Source organism: Cervus canadensis, chromosome 7, assembly GCF_019320065.1.
Source record: "Cervus canadensis isolate Bull #8, Minnesota chromosome 7, ASM1932006v1, whole genome shotgun sequence".
Lineage (NCBI taxonomy): Eukaryota > Metazoa > Chordata > Mammalia > Artiodactyla > Cervidae > Cervus > Cervus canadensis.
The window spans coordinates 45,193,788-45,211,722 of NC_057392.1; the positions used below are offsets into that span (position 1 = coordinate 45,193,788).

The 17,935-nt window shown below is 40.8% G+C and overlaps 1 protein-coding gene across 15 annotated transcripts in view; it reads left to right on the top strand.

Moving 5' to 3' along the window:
* KALRN (kalirin RhoGEF kinase) overlaps positions 1-17,935 on the top strand; it is a 671,401-nt gene that overhangs the window by 271,157 nt on the left and 382,309 nt on the right. For all 15 annotated transcript variants that reach the window (XM_043473179.1, XM_043473181.1, XM_043473183.1 and 12 more), the window contains exon 7: positions 16,612-16,803. In XM_043473179.1, the coding sequence (XP_043329114.1) occupies positions 16,612-16,803 (192 nt within the window). The remainder of the gene's footprint in view (positions 1-16,611; positions 16,804-17,935) is intronic.

Here is a 17,935-nt window from a genome sequence, read left to right on the forward strand (position 1 = left end):
AACCCAATCAAAATATGGACAGAAGATCTAAATAGACCTTTGTCCAAAGAAGACTTACAGATGGCCAAGAGGCACATGAAAAGATGTTTGACATCACTGATTATTTGATTTGTAGAAGTACAAATCAAAACTACAATGAGATATCACCTCACACCAGTCAGAATGGCCACATCATAAAATCCACAAACAATAAATGCTGGATGGTGTGTGGAGAGAAGAGAACCCTCCTGCACTGTTGATGGGAATGTAAATTGGTAGAATCCCTGTGAAGAACAGACGGAAGTTCCTTTAAAAAAACAAAAAATGGAGCTGCTATATGATCCTGCAATCCCACTCCTTGGCATATATCTAGAGAAAAACATGGTATGAAAGGGCTCATATACTCCAATGTTGATTGCAGCAATGTTTACAATAGCCAAGACATGGGAGCAACCTAAATGTCCGTCAACAGAAGAATGGATAAAGAAGGTGTGGTACATATGTAGAATGTAATATTACTCAGCCATTAAAAAGAATGAAATAATGCCATTTGCAGCAACATGGATGCAGGTAGAGAATGTCATAGTGAGTGAACTAAGACAGAAAAGAGAAAAATTGTACGATATTGTTTACATATGATTGCCGGGAGAGACATCAACAACCTCAGATATGCAGATGATATCACTCTAATGGCAGAAAGTGAAGAGGAACTAAAGAGACGCTTGATGAGGATGAAAGAGGAGAGTGAAAAAGCTGGCTTGAAACTCAACGTTCAAAAAACTAAGATCATGGCATCCAGTCCTATCACTTCATGACAAAAGAAGGAGGGAAAGTGGAAACAGTGACAGATTTTATTTTCTTGGGCTCCAAAATCACTACAGATGGTGACTGTAGCCTCAAAATTAAAAGACAGTTACTCCTTGGAAGAAAAACTGTAACGAACCTAGACAGCATTTTAAAAAGTAGAGACATTTCTTTGCCAACAAAGGTCTGTATAGTCAAAGCTATAGCTTTTCCTGTAGTCATGTACCAGTGTGAGAGTTGAACCATAAAGAAGGCTGAGTGCCGAAGAATTGATGCCTTCCAACTGTGGTGCTGGAGACCTCTTAAGAGTCCCTTGGACAGCAAGGAGATCAAACCTGTAAATCCTAAGGGAAATCAACCCTGAATATTCATTGGAAGGACTGATGCTGCAGCTGAAGCTCCAATACTTTGGCCACCAGATGCGAAGATCTGACTCATTGGAAGAGACCCTGATACTGGGAAAGATTGGGGGCATGAGGAGAAGGGGGAGACAGAGGACGAGATGGTTGGGTGGCATCACCTACTCAATGGATGTGAGTGTGAGCAAATTCTGGGAGACAGTGAAGGACAGGGTAGCCTGATGTGCTGCAGTTTATGGGTTCGCAAAGAGTCAGATATGACTTAGCGACTAAACAACAAATCGCTTATATGTGGAATCTAAAAAGAAATGATACAAATGATGCAAAACAGAAACAAATTCAGACTTAGAGAACGAACTTACAGTTACCAGAGAGAAAGGGTTGGGGGAAGGGATAGTTTTGGATTGACATGTACAACACTGGTATATTTTAAATGGATAACCAACAAGGACCTATTATATAGCACAAGGAAGTCTGCTTAGTATTATGTAACAACTTAAATGGGAAAAGAATTTGAAAAATAGATCCATGTATATGTATAACTGAATTGCTTTTCTATGTACTTGAAACTAACACAACATTTTTAATCAACTATAATATAAAACAAAAAGTTAAAAAATTAAAATAAACATTTTGCAGTTAAAAAAATCATGGCAGAAATCCTCCCAAATATTGAAAAGCAATTTACACAGCCAGGAAGTTCAAGGGACTCCAAGTAAGATAAAGGAAAGGGATCCACAAACAGATTCATCATAGTGAAAATACTGAAAGCCAAAGACAGAAAAATTTTGAAAGCAGCAAGAGAAAAATAAATTGTCACAAGGGAATCTCAATAAGAATAATAGATGATTTCTCATCAGAAACAATGATGCCCAGAAAGACATAGAATAATATATTCAAAGAGCTTAAAGGAGAAAAAAAACTGTCAACCAAGAATCCTGTATTTAGCAAAGATATCTTTCAAAAATGAAAATAAAATAAAGATATTTCCTCATAAACAAATACTGAAGAAATTTTTTGCTAGCAGACTTACCTTATGAGAAATAAAGGAAGTTCTTTACAGTGAAAGCAGGTGACCCAGACAGTAATCTGAATCCATATAAAAAGATAAAGAGCACCGGGAAAGGTGATTATATAACTATAAAAGGCAGTATACTTGCAATTTTTTTTTTCTTTCTTCTCTTCACTGATTAAAAAATCCATTATATAAAATAATATGTGTGTAATGTACTACTGAGCATATAACATAGAGAAATGTAACATATTTTCCAGTGACAGCATAAAGGATGGGCACAGGGGTAAAAGGGAAGATCTACAAATGATAAATAAGGAAGTTGATATGATAAGAACTATAGACTTATATTTACTGTACTTTCTTGTCTCAGCTTCAAAAGACATAAAATTATAAAAAGTGATACAATCTAATGTTGGGTTTATAACATTAAGAGATGTAATATGTATAATAGCAACATCACAAAACACTGGGGAAAGAGAATAAACCTACACAAGAGTGGCATTTTATTATCTCACTGGAATTGAGTTAGTGTACATCTGAAGTTGATTCTCATGAGTTAAGACATTCATAGTAAGCCCTAGAACAATAGCTAAGAAAAAAACAAAAAATATGTAGTGAACAGAAGTTAGCAAAATAGTAAGTGCTACATTATAAAATACAATACATAAAGCACTCTAGAAAGAACAAACTTGTGACATATAGAAACAGTTAAATGGCAGACATAAATCCAACTGTATCAATAATGACATTAACTGTGAAAGGGTTAAGCAATCTAATCCGAGGCAGAGATTGTCAGAATGGATTTTTTAAAAATGAGATCCAACTATATACTGTTTATAGGACAAACACTTGAGATTCAAGATTATACTATATTGAAAGTAAACAAATGGGAAAAATGATAAAACAGCAATCATAAGAAAACCCAGAGTGGCTATACTAATAACAGACTTTTAAATAGACTTCAAAACAAAACAAAAACTAGGACATGGAAACAACCTAGATGTCCATCAACAGATAAATAGATAAAGAAGCTGTGGTACATATATACAATGGAATATTACTAAGCTATGAAAAGGAATGCATTTTAGCTTGGCTGGATGAAGCACAAGCTGGAATCAAGATTGCCGGGAGAAATATCAATAACCTCAGATATGCAGATGACACCACCCTTATGGCAGACAGTGAAGAAGAACTAAAGAGCCTCTTGATAAAAGTGAAAGAGGAGAGTGAAAAAGTTGACTTAAAGCTCAACATTCAGAAAACTAAGATCATGGCATCTGGTCCCATCACTTCATGGCAAATAGATGGGGAAATTAGAAACAGTGTCAGACTTTATTTCTTGGGGCTCCAAAATCACTGCAGATGGTGATTGCAGCCAGGAAATTAAAAGACTCTTACTCCTTGGAAGGAAAGTTATGACCAACCTGGATAGCATATTATAAAGCAGAGACAATACTTTGTCAACAAAGGTCCTTGTAGTCAAGGCTATGGTTTTTCCAGTGGTCATGTATGGATGTGAGAGTTGGACTATAAAGAAAGCTGAGCTCCAAAGAATTGATGTTTTTGAACTGTGGTGTTGGAGAAGACTCTTGAGAGTCCCTTGGACTGCAAGGAGATCCAACCAGTTCATCTGAAAGGAAATCAGTCCTGGCTGTTCATTGGAAGGACTGATGTTGAAGCTGAAACTCCAATAGTTTGGCCACCTGATGCGAAGAGCAGCTGACTCATTTGAAAAGACCCTGATGCTGGGACAGATTGAGGGCAGGAGGAGAAGGGGACGACAGAGGAGGAGATGGCTGGATGGCATCACCAACTCAACAGACATGAGTTTGGGTAGGCTTCAGGAGTTAGTGTTGGACAAGAAGGCCTGACATGCTGCAGCTCATGGGTTTGCAAAGAGTCGGACACGACTGAACGACTGAACTGAACTGAGTGAGATGGATGAACCCAGAGCCTATTATACAGAGTGAAGTAAGTCAGAAATAGAAAAACAAGTATTGTATACTAATGTGTTTATATGGAATCTAGAAAGATGATGCCAATGAACCTATTTGCAGGGCAGCAATGGAGACACAAACAGAGAGAACAGGCTTGTGGACCCAGTGGGGGAAGGAGAGAGGGGGAAGAATTGAGAGAGTAGTATGGAAACATATACATCACCATATGTAAAACAGATAGCCAGTGAGAATTTACTGTATGATTCAGGGAGCTCAACCTGGTGATCTGTTGTAACTTTGAGGGGTGGGATGGGTTGGAGCGAGGTTCAAGAGAGAGGGGACATGTGTATACTTACGTATACTTATAGCTGATTCATGTTGATGTATGGCAAAACCAATGCAGTATTGTAATGCAGTTATCCTCCAATTAAAATAAATTAAACAAAAATGTTACTGGGGAAAAGCAGAACATTTGATGAAAGAATTACTCCATCAGGAAGATATAACAATTAAAAGCATATGTGCCTATCATGTAACACCAAAATAAATGAGGCAAAAACTGACAAAAATGATGGGAGATATACAATTCAAAATTAATAGAGACTTTGATACCCCACTTTTAATAATGATTGGAACACTAAACAGAAGATCAATAAGAAAATGATAGACTTGAATGAAGAAATAAACCAAATTGACCTATAGAACACTCCACCCAACAACAGCAGACTATATATTCTTCTCAAGAGCACATGAAACATGTCCAAAATAAGACTATATATTGGCCATAAAACAAACCTTAGTAAATAAAAAGGATAAAAATAACATAAAAATATGTTCTTGGGCTACAATGGAATGAAATTAAAAATCAGCAACAGAAGGAATTTGGGGAATTATCAAATATGTGGAAATTAAATAATGCTCTCTTTAGTATATAATGGATCAAAGGAAAAATAAAAAGGGAAATTAGAAAATACCCTGTAGGCCTAAGGGTCCACATGCAATACACAATAAAGTTCAGGAACCACTGGACTGGATGATCTTTTAAGTTCAACCTAACCTCAAGCATCTTGGTTTCTGAGGTTCTAATCCTAAAGATGGAAGTAAAGCCGTTAAAATGTGTCCTTCCCTGGCAAGAATGAATATAATCCAATGTTTTCTGTTAACCCTGAAATTCCCTAGGGCAGGCCTTCTAAGGAAACCTGTGCTTGTAAAATAATGCATGTATCACCAACCAGACCTTTTCTTACTAATCAGTTAGTTGAACAGGATGCAGTGTTTGTATTTCCACAAACAGCCTTGTGAATGGAATTACCCTTTCCTTCCAACTCAGGAGAAGGACTAGATTTATTTTCTGATGTGCTCAGGATCCATTTGTGATCTATGCTTTTGGAACCATTGTTGATATTAGAATTGTCCAAAGGAGAAGGAGCATGCTTTGGACTAAGAAAATAAGTCAACTGACACTATCCCTGAGGTCAGACTCTAAAGGTATCAATTAATTATTCTGTGGAGTTGGAGGACTTCTCTTCAAGTTCAAGAGTATCCAGGGAGAAAGAGCATCTGTCTACTTTCTGTCTTTGCTCCCTACTCTAGCCTTTCCAGATGCCCCGTTTTCCTTTACCCACTAATCAGCCATGTTTTGAGGACTGGCTCCTTTTTAACCAGAAACTGAGAGAAGCTCCTTGGCATAGGCAAAGAGCCACCCTGTATTACTCAGTGTCACTCTGGTGTACAATGCTGGCTTCCCTCACCTGCTGCCCAGATACTTGGCATGGGTCCCTTCCTGAAAGGCTTCTCTGAACTGACCTGCAGGGCTTGACTGACTACACAGATTTCTGACTTGCGGCCAGCACTGGCCTGGTTCAGCCTTCTCTCCTGATCATTCACCCCTCCAGGACCCAGTTTTCCCTCTTCGTCCTCCTCACTCCTGGTTCTTTGCCCAACACCCCTGATAGTACTTTTCTAGCTTCAACCCACTGCTCTCAGAGGCCCTCTGTCAGCATGTACCTTGCCCTCAGGATATTTGCTTTGCCCTCTGGATGTTTGCCCCCTGAGCCTTGTAGCTCAATTTACCCACATACTTTGACATACTCACATGCAGTCAGTGCCTGCTCTCTGCCAGGTCTGTAGCTGCCAAGGAGTTAACTTGTCTGAAATTCAGCCAAAGCTGACTCATGCTTCTTCTCTGAGGTTTCCTGGAGCCAAATGAAAGACGTGAAATGGTCTGTGAAACCTCACACATCAGATGAGATAATGTATACGAAAGGGCTTAAACTGTTAGCATGACACGAATATGAAGTATTGATAATAATAATATGCAGGAGCAGCCCTGCATATGTCTTTCTGGGGCATGGCTGGTCGCTGACCAGGAGTACCCGATGAAGGACAGAGATCGATTAGGAACATACAAGCAAAATGTTTACAAATCAGAAGATTCAAGAACTGAGAGGTCTGGATTACATAGGCAGATGAGAAAAGGGCAGTGCAAAAACAAAACAAAACAAAACAAAACCAGAGCTCAGATTTTGTGGTACAACCAGAGGCCCAGAAATAAGGAAGAGCATAAAGGATTTTCATTAGCAAGTCCTTTTGGTTCTACCCTCAAAGTATATCCAGAATATGGCCACTCGTTTCCACCTCCATAGCCATTACCTGTCTGGACTATTGTAGTAGCTCCTATCTGGTCACCCTGCTTCCACTTTTGATTCCTTACAATCCACTTTCAACATAACAGCCCTAGTGATCCTGCCAAAAGTAAGGTACTTCACATCATGTCACTTCTGTGCTCAAAATGCTTTAATGTCTTCTTGTCCTTCTCAGGATAAAAGCTGAAGTCCCTTACCATGGTTTATAAGGTTCTCTGTGGCCTAGCCCCCCATCACCCCTCTAGTCTGATCCTCTACCACCTACTCATCTGTTCCACCCACCCTGGACTTGTTGTTTCTTGAATGCTCCAAGGTCACTCCTGCCTCATGGTCTTTTCCCCTGCTATTTCCTCTACCTGGAACCTCTTTCTGGCTGTTCATTCTCTCACTTCATTCAGGCCTAAGCTCCAGTCTTACCCTCAGTTTCAGAGGTCAGCCTGCCCTGACTTCTCTGTCTTAAGTAGCACTTCTCAGCCCCATCATACACTATCCTTTTCCCCACCTGAATTTTGTATAGCACCAAAATAGGTAATATATAATAGATACTACATTATTGCAATAATGATGCTTCCAAAATATAAGCTCCATGAGCATAGTTTTACCTGTCTTGTTCCCCGCTTGCATTGTTGGATGAATGATTGAATAAACAAACAGAATGACAGATTTAGTCTCCAACAATAAATCAAGATATCAAGGGTCAAAGAATTGCCTTAATCATGAGCTTTACTATGGTCCTGTGGAGACAAGGACCTATTCCCCAAGGTGACTGGTCTTGGATTTACAGGTTGTGATTTTTCCTCCAAGGAGGGAAAGGACAAGAAAAGTCCACCTGCCAGGCTCATGCCCATTCTGGAGTAGAGCTATTCTAGACATTGCAAGGGCAAGTCTAGGGCCCCAGTGGGGAGACTTCAGAGAAGTAGAAATTTTTATTGAATTCTCTCTCCAGGAGACCTATTTTTCTGAGATTTGAGTTTTTTGGATCTTAGGGAGCAATTTCTCTTAATCATTTCCCCTCTCCCTTGAGGGACATCTTTGGCCAGCTCAACTGCTTTCAGGTGTATAGTAAAGTAAAACAGTACAGTGGAAAAGAACATGGGTACTTGGTGCTAACCATTGCTCTGTGTTTCTGTATTTGTGAGATCATTGGCAAGTTATTCTCAGAACCTCACTACCTCGTCTGTAAATGGAGAATAGTGATAGTACCTTTGACAAACACAGACATTGTAAGGATGCAATGTGATCATGCATTTTAAGCACAGCATTTGGCATGATGTTATGCTTGGCACATGTTCAGCTCTTATCATTGTTAGGGTAGGAGTGCCCAAAGAAATAGTTCCCTTTGTTCAGGACAGCTCCTCACAGTTCCTATCTACAGAGCTTCTCAAACTTTAATGTATATACGTATCACTTGGGACAGTCTTGTTAAAATGCAGTCTTATTCAGAAGATTAGGAAGGGGCCTGAGATTCTGCATTTCTAATCAGTTCCCAGGTTGTGATGGTGTCTCAGACCAAGCTCTGAGTAGTCAAGAGGAAATACAGGAGAAAGGCCTGGTGTATAAAATACTGGTGTTTCTGTGACTTTTCATAGTCTCTGATTCCAACCTTACAGGAATCCTGAAATTACTACGTCTTAACTCAAAAGAGCTGTTTTGTTTCTAGCCTCTTTCCCTTACGGTGTCCCTGAATCTGATTCCAGCTGTACCCATCCCTCCCTACCATTTCAATCCCACAAAAAATGCCCCATGCAAAGACGCTCACCCTTTTAAGGAAGTTTCACTCAAAACTAAGAGAGGAGAGAGAGAAGATTTTCTCTTTTACTTAAATCTGCTCCTGGGCTTCCTTGGCCCTCAGACATATGGCTAGGCACTTGTTTTCATGGCTGTTTAATGGTTTGTAAAGCAATTGCTGGAGGAAACATTGCTACAGCAAGCCAGGCAGAGAGACAGAGGGATTCATGGGCCAGTGTTATCTTTGCTGAGCACCAGGGCTCTTCCAGCTTCTTTCCTTTCTCTGCCGGACAGTGACAGATGGCTTCCACATGGTTTGACCTACTATTTGGCCAGACCTGACCAGATCATCATCCATCAGCTGCCCTGTTTGGCCCCCTAGAGGGCACCCTATGGCTTGAGGGAGGCAGAAGTTAGAGGTTTCATTTAGAGCTCACCACATCTCATAGCTATTGCAGTCGAGTTTCAAGCATGGGGAGTTCTTACTCCAGATGTAACTATCCCGATGCCCATATGTTTTGAGGTGGGATCAGCAGGTTTACATGGTAACGTTCAAGTAATTAATCATAAGCTGATGCTTTAACAGTTTCAGGACCCAAAGTGGGTTTGGTACTTGCAAAGATGTAAGCAGTACATATGGTATTATTAATTGGGAAAAAGGAGGTGATGTTCAGCTTTTTCCACTGCCTTGGCACAATCTCTGTTTTCTTACTCATTCTGAATGTTACTGATGAAGTCTCTGAAAGCTGCCTGGGAAGATCTCCAAATATGTCTCCTCATGGCTCTCTTAAGAGTATTGTGAAAAAAACAAAAACAAAACTTTGAATGATCTGTAGGGCATGAGAAAAGGATAGTATTAGTAAAGGGGTCATGCAGACTAGGAATTAGGGGACCTGGATCTAGTCCCAATTTGCCTCTCTTTTGTGACTTTGAACATACTACTTAATTGATTTTACAAATTTTTAAGCACCTACTAGGCGGATTCAAGAAATGTCTGGGTCTTATTATTTTTTTCTAACTATAAAATGAGATTGTTTATGAACTTGGCTTCTAAAATTTTTTAAATAAAGTGTGTTTATATTCTTTCCCTTCTTAAAGTATAATTTGGTCACTAAAACTTGCCTGTTGCTTGTAAATAAATTATACTTTACTTGCAAAAAAAAATGCTTTACCAAAGTAAAAAGTTTTGAGGACGTTTGAATAATTAGAGCTGTCATGTAATGCAACTTGATCAAATCTATTAAAATTAAAGGTGCATTAAAATAATTTTTAAAACTAAAGAATATTTAAAATACCAAATGCATTAAAATTTAAAATGCACTGCAACCCTCAGCATTATTTTTAGAGGGGGATCAAAAAGCACTGAACTTTTTTGTTCAGTGATACGGAACTAGAAACAACCTTTGTGTCTCAGGAAAGAGAATGAGCTTGATAAAAGTAGAGGGTTGAACATAAATTCCCCCTTAGCTCCATCACTCATAGACATTTGATGCTTTGACATATTAGCTTCACTGGGGCGGGAAAGGACTAGGGGATAAAATAATGTATATTTCCTCTATGTAGCTTTAAGAATATTTTCCCCCAATTGCTGTATATATATGTGTGTGTGTGTATATGTGTGTATATGTATATATACACACACTCAAAATTACTTAAAAAAAAAAAAAACTTCTCTATACACAGGGGAAATAAGATCAGAAAAGACCTTAAAGAAAAGTTTCTCCCCACCCACCATGCATATCTAGTACAAAATAGCATTCAGTAACCTTTGGATGGGCTTTCTCTGGCTTGCATAATATTTTTATCAGTTGAGGTTTATATATTTTGTATTTCACATTCTGTTTAGCATTCGGTTTGCATTCGACCTGAATGATTTTGCTCAGTACCCTGGCTCTTGACTGATTGTTTGCCTGGCCTCCCTCCTTGGACTTTTGGATTTGGAGAGACAAGATCTGCAGGGCTTGTCTAGAGGACTGAGCCCCTTTCAGGAAAGTGGCCCCTCTGTAGTAGTTGGCCTCACCTTCTGTGATGACCTGTCAGTTCACAACTTCCATTTTCACTATGATAATTTAAAAGCTGCAGTCCCTTTGAGCAGAATGGAATTGAGAACCTTGTGCCCAGGACTATTCCTTGCAGAGATGAGACAGTTCAGTAAATCCCCTCTGCCATTCTGGAGGTGGTGATGAGAAATGTGCCCCTGGACAGCAAAGTGATAGGCTCCCTTGCCTGGGCTGGGGAAGAGGCTTTGGCCATCTTTTGCAATATGCTCAGTGATAAGGAGATGGCTCTATCCCCTTGTATGAACATGGGACAGTCCCACTTCTGGGCGCTCTGGATGTGGCTCACACATGTCAAGGTAGTGGAGACACCTTAAGAAGGCTATCCCAAGAGACAGGAACCTCTATTTTTCCAGCTTAAGGTTGAGAGGGCATGGCTCACAGAATCAGTCACTGGCCAATTCTGATTTCTCCAATCTTTCTGAGTCAAAGAAAGACTTATGGATAATTCAGGGACACAGACCCTTGAATCCTAGGGGAAGGGCTTCTGCCAACACTGGAATTGTGGTCTTCAGGGCAGTGGCCTGACAGACAGCAAGGGAAGTTTCACCCTTGCAGGCTCTTGTGCAAGGGACTCTTCCTCAGGAATAGGGGACTATGTGGCAAACTCTCTATGAAATACAGTGGGACTCTGGCCTCTTATTGGAATATTTGTCTCTAGTTGGAATAGTTGATAGATTTTTCTTTTGTCTTACTTTTTACTAATACTTTGATTTGAGTTGCACTTAATTTGGAGAGGAGAGTTAACCCCAAACTGCTGCAGTTGGATGTGGGGAAAGATATGATATTATTTAAGTTATCAGTTATATGCCAGGCACAGACTGACTGGATGCTTTATATTATCTCATATAGCCCACAGCAGGGAGTTTATGATTCAGGGTGGGTACCTATGACCACAGGAGTATAAAATTTACTCCTGATTTTAGGAGTGAAATGAATGGGATTCAAATAATATAGGAATTCAGAAACAATCTGTTCTTACAATCAACCCCTGACATAGACTCTGGGTTTACCAAAATGATAGCTTGCATCAAATGACTATTTCTAAAAGAACCAGTATTTCTTTCAGAGTATACCACATAAGAGACTACATTTAAAGAGAAAATTTAGCTGGGTTTTTACATGGAAAGTTATCATTATCTTGCAAGCAACTTTGCATGTTTTGTAGCCAGTCAGAGGAGCCAGGGGCCAGGTTCAAAGTGAGAGCCTTTGGCAGGGCTGAAAATTTTCATCAAGATTCTGCCACATAGAAATTTCAGCAGAATGACTCTGCTTCATCGATTTAAGTTAATCACAGCAGGAGACAAGACCTCAGGAGAAGAGTCCAGTCTTCCGTCCTCTGATCTCCAGTTAATGACTACAGGAATGAAATGAGAAAACAGAATTTTGTAGGCAACAAAAGTGGGGGCAAGGTGTAAATATAGAGAATTTCGAGTTAGCAAGATTTTGCTAAATTTAGTTATTTTTTTCTGTTTGTGACCAAAACAATCAGAGGAATGCCTCTGAGGGGAGATGGCAGGGGTGAATGATGCAGCAGACCAGGATGCTGGTGGATTGCATTCTGCAGGGTAGATCGTGTTTAAACCTTGGACAGTGTGATATTTTGATAATGATAATAATAATAGCAGCACTTGGTGGGGGCGGGGGTAAATTGATAAGGCAGTGTTGAGATAAGGGTTTAAGAGGATACTCACTAAGCCAGAATTATTAGTCCTATTGTGAAATTTCTGGTCAGAGAATCTGGTTAGTCTTGGTAGCTCAGCTTGGGTGAAGAGGCTGGTCTTTGGTCACTCAGCTCCAGTCGTGGGTCTCACATGACAGAACAGAAAGCAGAGCTGGGCTGAGGGCCTGAGGCATGCAGACAGCCTAAGCTGAGCTGTACTGCTCTTCTTGGTCTCACTCCAGGCAGGCGTCCCCTTGCCAGCCTTTTAGCAAACAGAGCAGTTTGTTGAAAGCATAAACCAGATCATATTACTCTTCTGTTTAAAACCATCCCATTGCACATGGATACTTGACAGCTTTGAGTTACTCTTGTTGCTTCAATGTATGCCTCACCTCCTCCATAGAAAAGAGTCTAGATTTAGCAGGTATTCCCCCAGGCACTGGAGAGGAGACAGAAGAATACTGTGACCTCCTAGGTTCTCTCTACTTTCAATCTGGACACTCTCCTTGAATCAGGGAATACCTCGAGGCCTGGTTATATAGTACCAACACTGCTTACTCAGAAATGGAATGTCAGATCTTCAGTTCATAGTACAGATGAGGAAGCTGGGGCACAGAGGAGGCACATGACATCTTAAGTGAGTGCCAGGGCTAACTCACATCTAACTCCTGGCTCCTGGCCTAACAACTTTGATGCCTTTGACTGATGGTCAGCTCTGCAGCTCGAAGGGCATTGAAGGCTGACAGGGAAGAACAGCAGAGCCATGCAGACAGAGTAGAGGAGGCAGCTGGTAGAAAACAGAAAGTCCATAAAGAGTCAAAATACCCATTCTTGCTGGCCATAACCCCAAGACAAGTGTGAGTCCCATATGTTCTTTAACAGAGGCATAAACAGTAACACAGAAAAACTACACAGAGGGGTTTAATAAAGGCCATGACATTTGTGCCTAATAAGCACCCTATTTATTCGGATTCTTAACCTTACTTTGTCCTTTTAAGTGATGGGAGACCTCCTCCATTCCTCTCTGGTCATTTGGTTTGTGACTCAGTTTAGAATCTATCTGCCTACTTGTCTGAGGTTCTAGGCTCCTGGGAGATGACGATGATGAGCTTGGGCCATGTGATTTGCCTGCAGTGTTTTGCTGTTCTGCACAGGGGCTATAGAGAAGAACAATGAGCAAATTCATGAGTCAACATTATATTTATCCTTCTATTGTGGGGAATACTGCCTCTACTTGTGTGAAACATAATCATTTGTTAGCTTAAGTAAGACATTTTCCTGCCCACTGATAAGGAAACAAAAAGGCATTTACTGTGCTAGTCTCTAGAATGTGAAATGTAAGCTATGGTCTTTTCTGTTTGTTTGTCTTTAGCTTTCATTTATGATCACAGGCTTAAGGGTTGAAGGGGGCCTTGGAGGACTGCCAGCTTCACCACCCCGTTCTGTGCAGGAAGCCCCTTCCTAACATCCTTGCTGGTGGTTCAGACCCTTTCTCTCTGCATCCCCACTGTGAGTTGCTGCTACCTCTGTCACAACACTTACTTCATTTTGCTTTAAATTACAGTTATTTGAGGACTTTTCTTAAGTCTCAGCTGTGAGACCCTGAGGACAGAAATCCTGTCTCATTCCTCTTTGATATCCCACAGCCCCCAATACAGAGCCTGGTCCACTCTCCATAAACATTTGAATGAGTGACAAAGTGTTAACAGCCTCCAGTGGTAGCCACAATTCGACATCTCTAATAGCTAGAAAGTTCTTCCTGAAAGTGAGCAGGAACATGCCTTTCCGAGTTCCCTGTGGGGAGAGAACATAAAACAGGCAGTGATGACAAAGGGTCAGGCATTCATACGGTACACACAAGAGAGCCTTGGGACTGGCCATGCCCTGCTCTTTATTGCTGGTCTTGCTTCCCATCGGGCCAGAGGACGTGGAAGTCTTTCCCAGGACAGGAAAACCCAAAAAAACTGGATAGGTCTGGATAAATGTATGAGGGTAGGGAGGATTTGCAGGACTTGAACCTAGTTTGGAAGGAGAGCTTTATTAGACTCTGTCAATGTCCCACTCATACCCCTCAGTCTGCCCTGAGGGACATCTGGTTCCCATATACAATGACAGCTTCCCACGTTTCTCTGCCCATGGTCACTCTCTGGCCTGGGGGGTGTGCTAGGTTTGTGTATAGGTCAGGCTGGAAATGCCAGGGAGTAACTCCAGAAGAAACTTCAACCATGAGTGATAGTACTTGGTACATAAATACTCCAGATCCCTCATCTCCTCTTGCGATGTCTGGAAGTATGTTCTATATAGTCTCTTAAAGGTTTCAGGAAGGAGGACCCCCAAATGCTCACAGCAGTAACCCATTAATGAACACATCCTGTCTTCATTTGCCTCCCTTTCCCCTTTGACTTGCCCACTCCCTCATTGTGCTTCCTGGGATCATACCTATATAAACAATCTGCCCCAAAACCTTGTTTCAAGTCTGCTTTGGGTGAAACCCCAGCAGGAAATTTGGGGGAAATCCAGATGTTAGTCCCTTAGAAGACAGAACTATTAAACTGAGTGTATGCCCATCTTCCCCATTTCTTTCCTTCTAATTCAGAGTTGGTCTTTCTTGTCAGTTCTATAAATAGAGTTTAATTTTAAGAAGAATCTGTGTCCTAACTCAGAAAATAGGACCGATAATGATTCCTAAATCTTTGAAGGATAGTTATTTCAAATAATAATAGTTAATAATATTCTAGTTCTATTAAGGGAATATGCTACATCAGAAAGGTCTCAGGCCTGTCTAAAGAAAGAAATCACGCATAGACGTCAGGATAGATTTGTGTTTAAGTGCTTCACTTAACCCCTTAAACCTTCACAGAGACCTTTTAAATGAAGAGTGACTTTATAAACCTGTCTCAGATTTGGGACAGAATGCTTGAGGTCAGGGACAATGAAGATGGATGGGGACCATGAAGGAAGAGTGAAAAGAAAATAAAGAACCTTCACTAAACTTACCTGCTATTAATGAACTACCGCTGAGCTAATAGAGCCTGTTGCTAAAGGATATCTATTATCATATGAGAAGATTCGTAACAAAGAACAAAGGTGTGCAAGCAACCTGCCACCCTAGTCCTTCTTCAGATAGACATTGTGTGAGTCAGAAAAGCTCCTTGTAGGTGCCACAATATTGCTTGATTGTTTTGACACTTCAGGCAATTAATAGGAGATAGCAGTTAAAAATAACCATGCTCACTACTGTCTTTGTTTCTATGGGTTTTCTATTGTCTTGTTTCTTCCTGAAGAGTTTTCTGCTGGCCTAATAAGGAATGACACACATGGTCATGAATTTTTAATTGGCAATCAAAGATGGGAATGAATGTAAACAAAACACAGGGTGAGAGGAGTCAGCAGGGCCAGGAGAACCTCACAGATGCCTTTTTGAGGTCAGGTGGGGAAATGTTCCTAAATCACATAGGGATAAGAAAGGGCTCCACGGGTCTTATTTTTAGTGTAGATATTGTGGCTTCATATGCTATCTTTCCTGGAGGAGCATGACAATCTACTCTAGTATTCTTGCCTGGAGAATCCCCATGGACAGAGGAGCCTGGCAGGGTACAGTCCATGGGGTTGCAAAGAGTCAGACACAACTGAGCGACTAAGCACAGCACATGCTATCTTTATTTACCTGCTTCCTTGGTGGGGGTAGGAACGGGGGACAGTAAAGTCTTCACTTGGTGGTAGGAAGATGTGTGGTTATCCTGTGACCTGTGTACTTTGCTCTCTGAGCATTGCTGCCCTATTGTAGTAATGCCCTGGGTACAGCCGCCTCCTGAGTTGAGAGAGGTGCCTTTTCCTCCTCTTGCTTTTGCCTTGTTCTGAGCCATTGCTTCCAGTGAGAAACTCTTGGAAGTACCATGTTGTCCCCATGGCATGACCTCATAAGATGATTGTGAGGATTATTAAGGTCATCCATGTAAAGTGACTGCATTCATGGGTATTTATGTGCCATATGCCATGCTAAGTCCCTTCAGTCATGTACAACTCTTTGCAACCGTATGGACTGTAGCCTGCCAGGCTCCTCTGTCCATGGGCTTCTCCAGGCAAGAATACTGGAGTAGCCATTCCCTTCTCCAGAGGATCTTCCTAACCCAGGAATCAAGGCTGGGTCTCCTGCATTACAGGCAGATTCTTTAGTGTCTGAAACTGTGTTGGTCCTCAGAATGAAAAAGCTCAGTTTCTGTACCTGTCATCTGCTGAAATTTTAATATGTAAACAAAGGCCTCCTTTGGGCCCAAAATGGGTATGCTAGTATGGCTGATATAGCCTCTCTCAAACTTTTCAGTTTGGGTAGCCTCCTTCACTATGTACTTCCCCACCCCAGAGTGCTCTGTGGGTGCCTTTTCAGCCTGCCCCACTAAGCACCACTCTCCCTTGCTTCCCAGAATGCCTATGTCAACATCAACCGCATCATGTCTGTGGCTTCCCGCCTCTCAGAGGCTGGCCACTACGCTTCACAGCAAATCAAGCAGATCTCCACGCAGCTAGACCAGGAATGGAAGAGTTTCGCAGCTGCCCTGGATGAACGCAGCACCATCCTCGCCATGTCTGCTGTGTTCCATCAGAAGGCTGAGCAGGTGAGGCCAGGGGGAGCCACTGCAGCTGCTGTTGGTGGGGCAGGGACAGGGCAGGCTGGGAGGACATACACTGAGGTGTAGAGAGCCCCTCCTCTCTTTTTGGAACACTGAAGACCTTGTTGGGTAGTTGTGACAAAACCCATGTTCTACCACTGTCATGGCCCCTGTATACACAGAAAGACATTGATAACTCTTAGTGGCTTTGCTTACATTCAAACAGGAAGGAACCAGAGCCTGTTTACATTCTGCTTATTAGTTTATTGGTGTGTGTGTGTGTTGACTGCTTAGTTTGCATTCCATGAACATAGACCAAGGAGTGAAACTAAACTGATCATTGAGTTTTATCAGGGGCAAACTAATTTTACATGAAGCGTTTGCTGTGGATAATAATATTACAGTGGACAGAAATAATTATTATTTGTTGCCATTTACTTACTGGCATTGGCCAGTGACATTATTAACCCATTTTATGGAGAGGAGCAGGGAAGCTCAGAGAGATTAAGTGATCTGCCTAAGATCCAGTGCTGTATAGGAGCTGACTCTAACCAGCTTAGGAAGAGCCAATGGCTAAATTTTCACAAATTTAAAAAATGAACTTGTTGTTAAACATAGCCATTACTTCAAACTGTATAAGTTTAAATATGTCATATTAAAAACAAAGTTAATTCAATAGGTCTTATTATTTTCTATGTTCTTGAGATTATTTCTAATATTTATGTCTATGGTGGAAAAAGTATACAATTGTGTGCTGCTGATCACCTCCTCCCAGCTCCACATTTGGTGATGTCACACTGGTAGCCTGAAATAGACCAAGAGAGACATTTTACACCATGAAAATAATCAAGTGTTACAAACCAGTGCTTGATTTGTTGTTTTATTGATTGTATAGAATCTTTAAAAAAATGAGAGAGAAATATTTTAAAATTTAGTTTTAGTGTAAAAATGTGCTCTGTGTAGAGCTGTTACACTGTGAATAGAACACAAAATTAAGGAAATATTCTTCTGATATTCAAAAATATAATTTCATTCAGCAAAAAAGCCACTTAAAATCACTGATGAATGAGTAACATTCTGACATAAGTCTCCAGGTGTTTTTTACTTTTGTCTTATACCTTAACAAAAGTTAAAATAC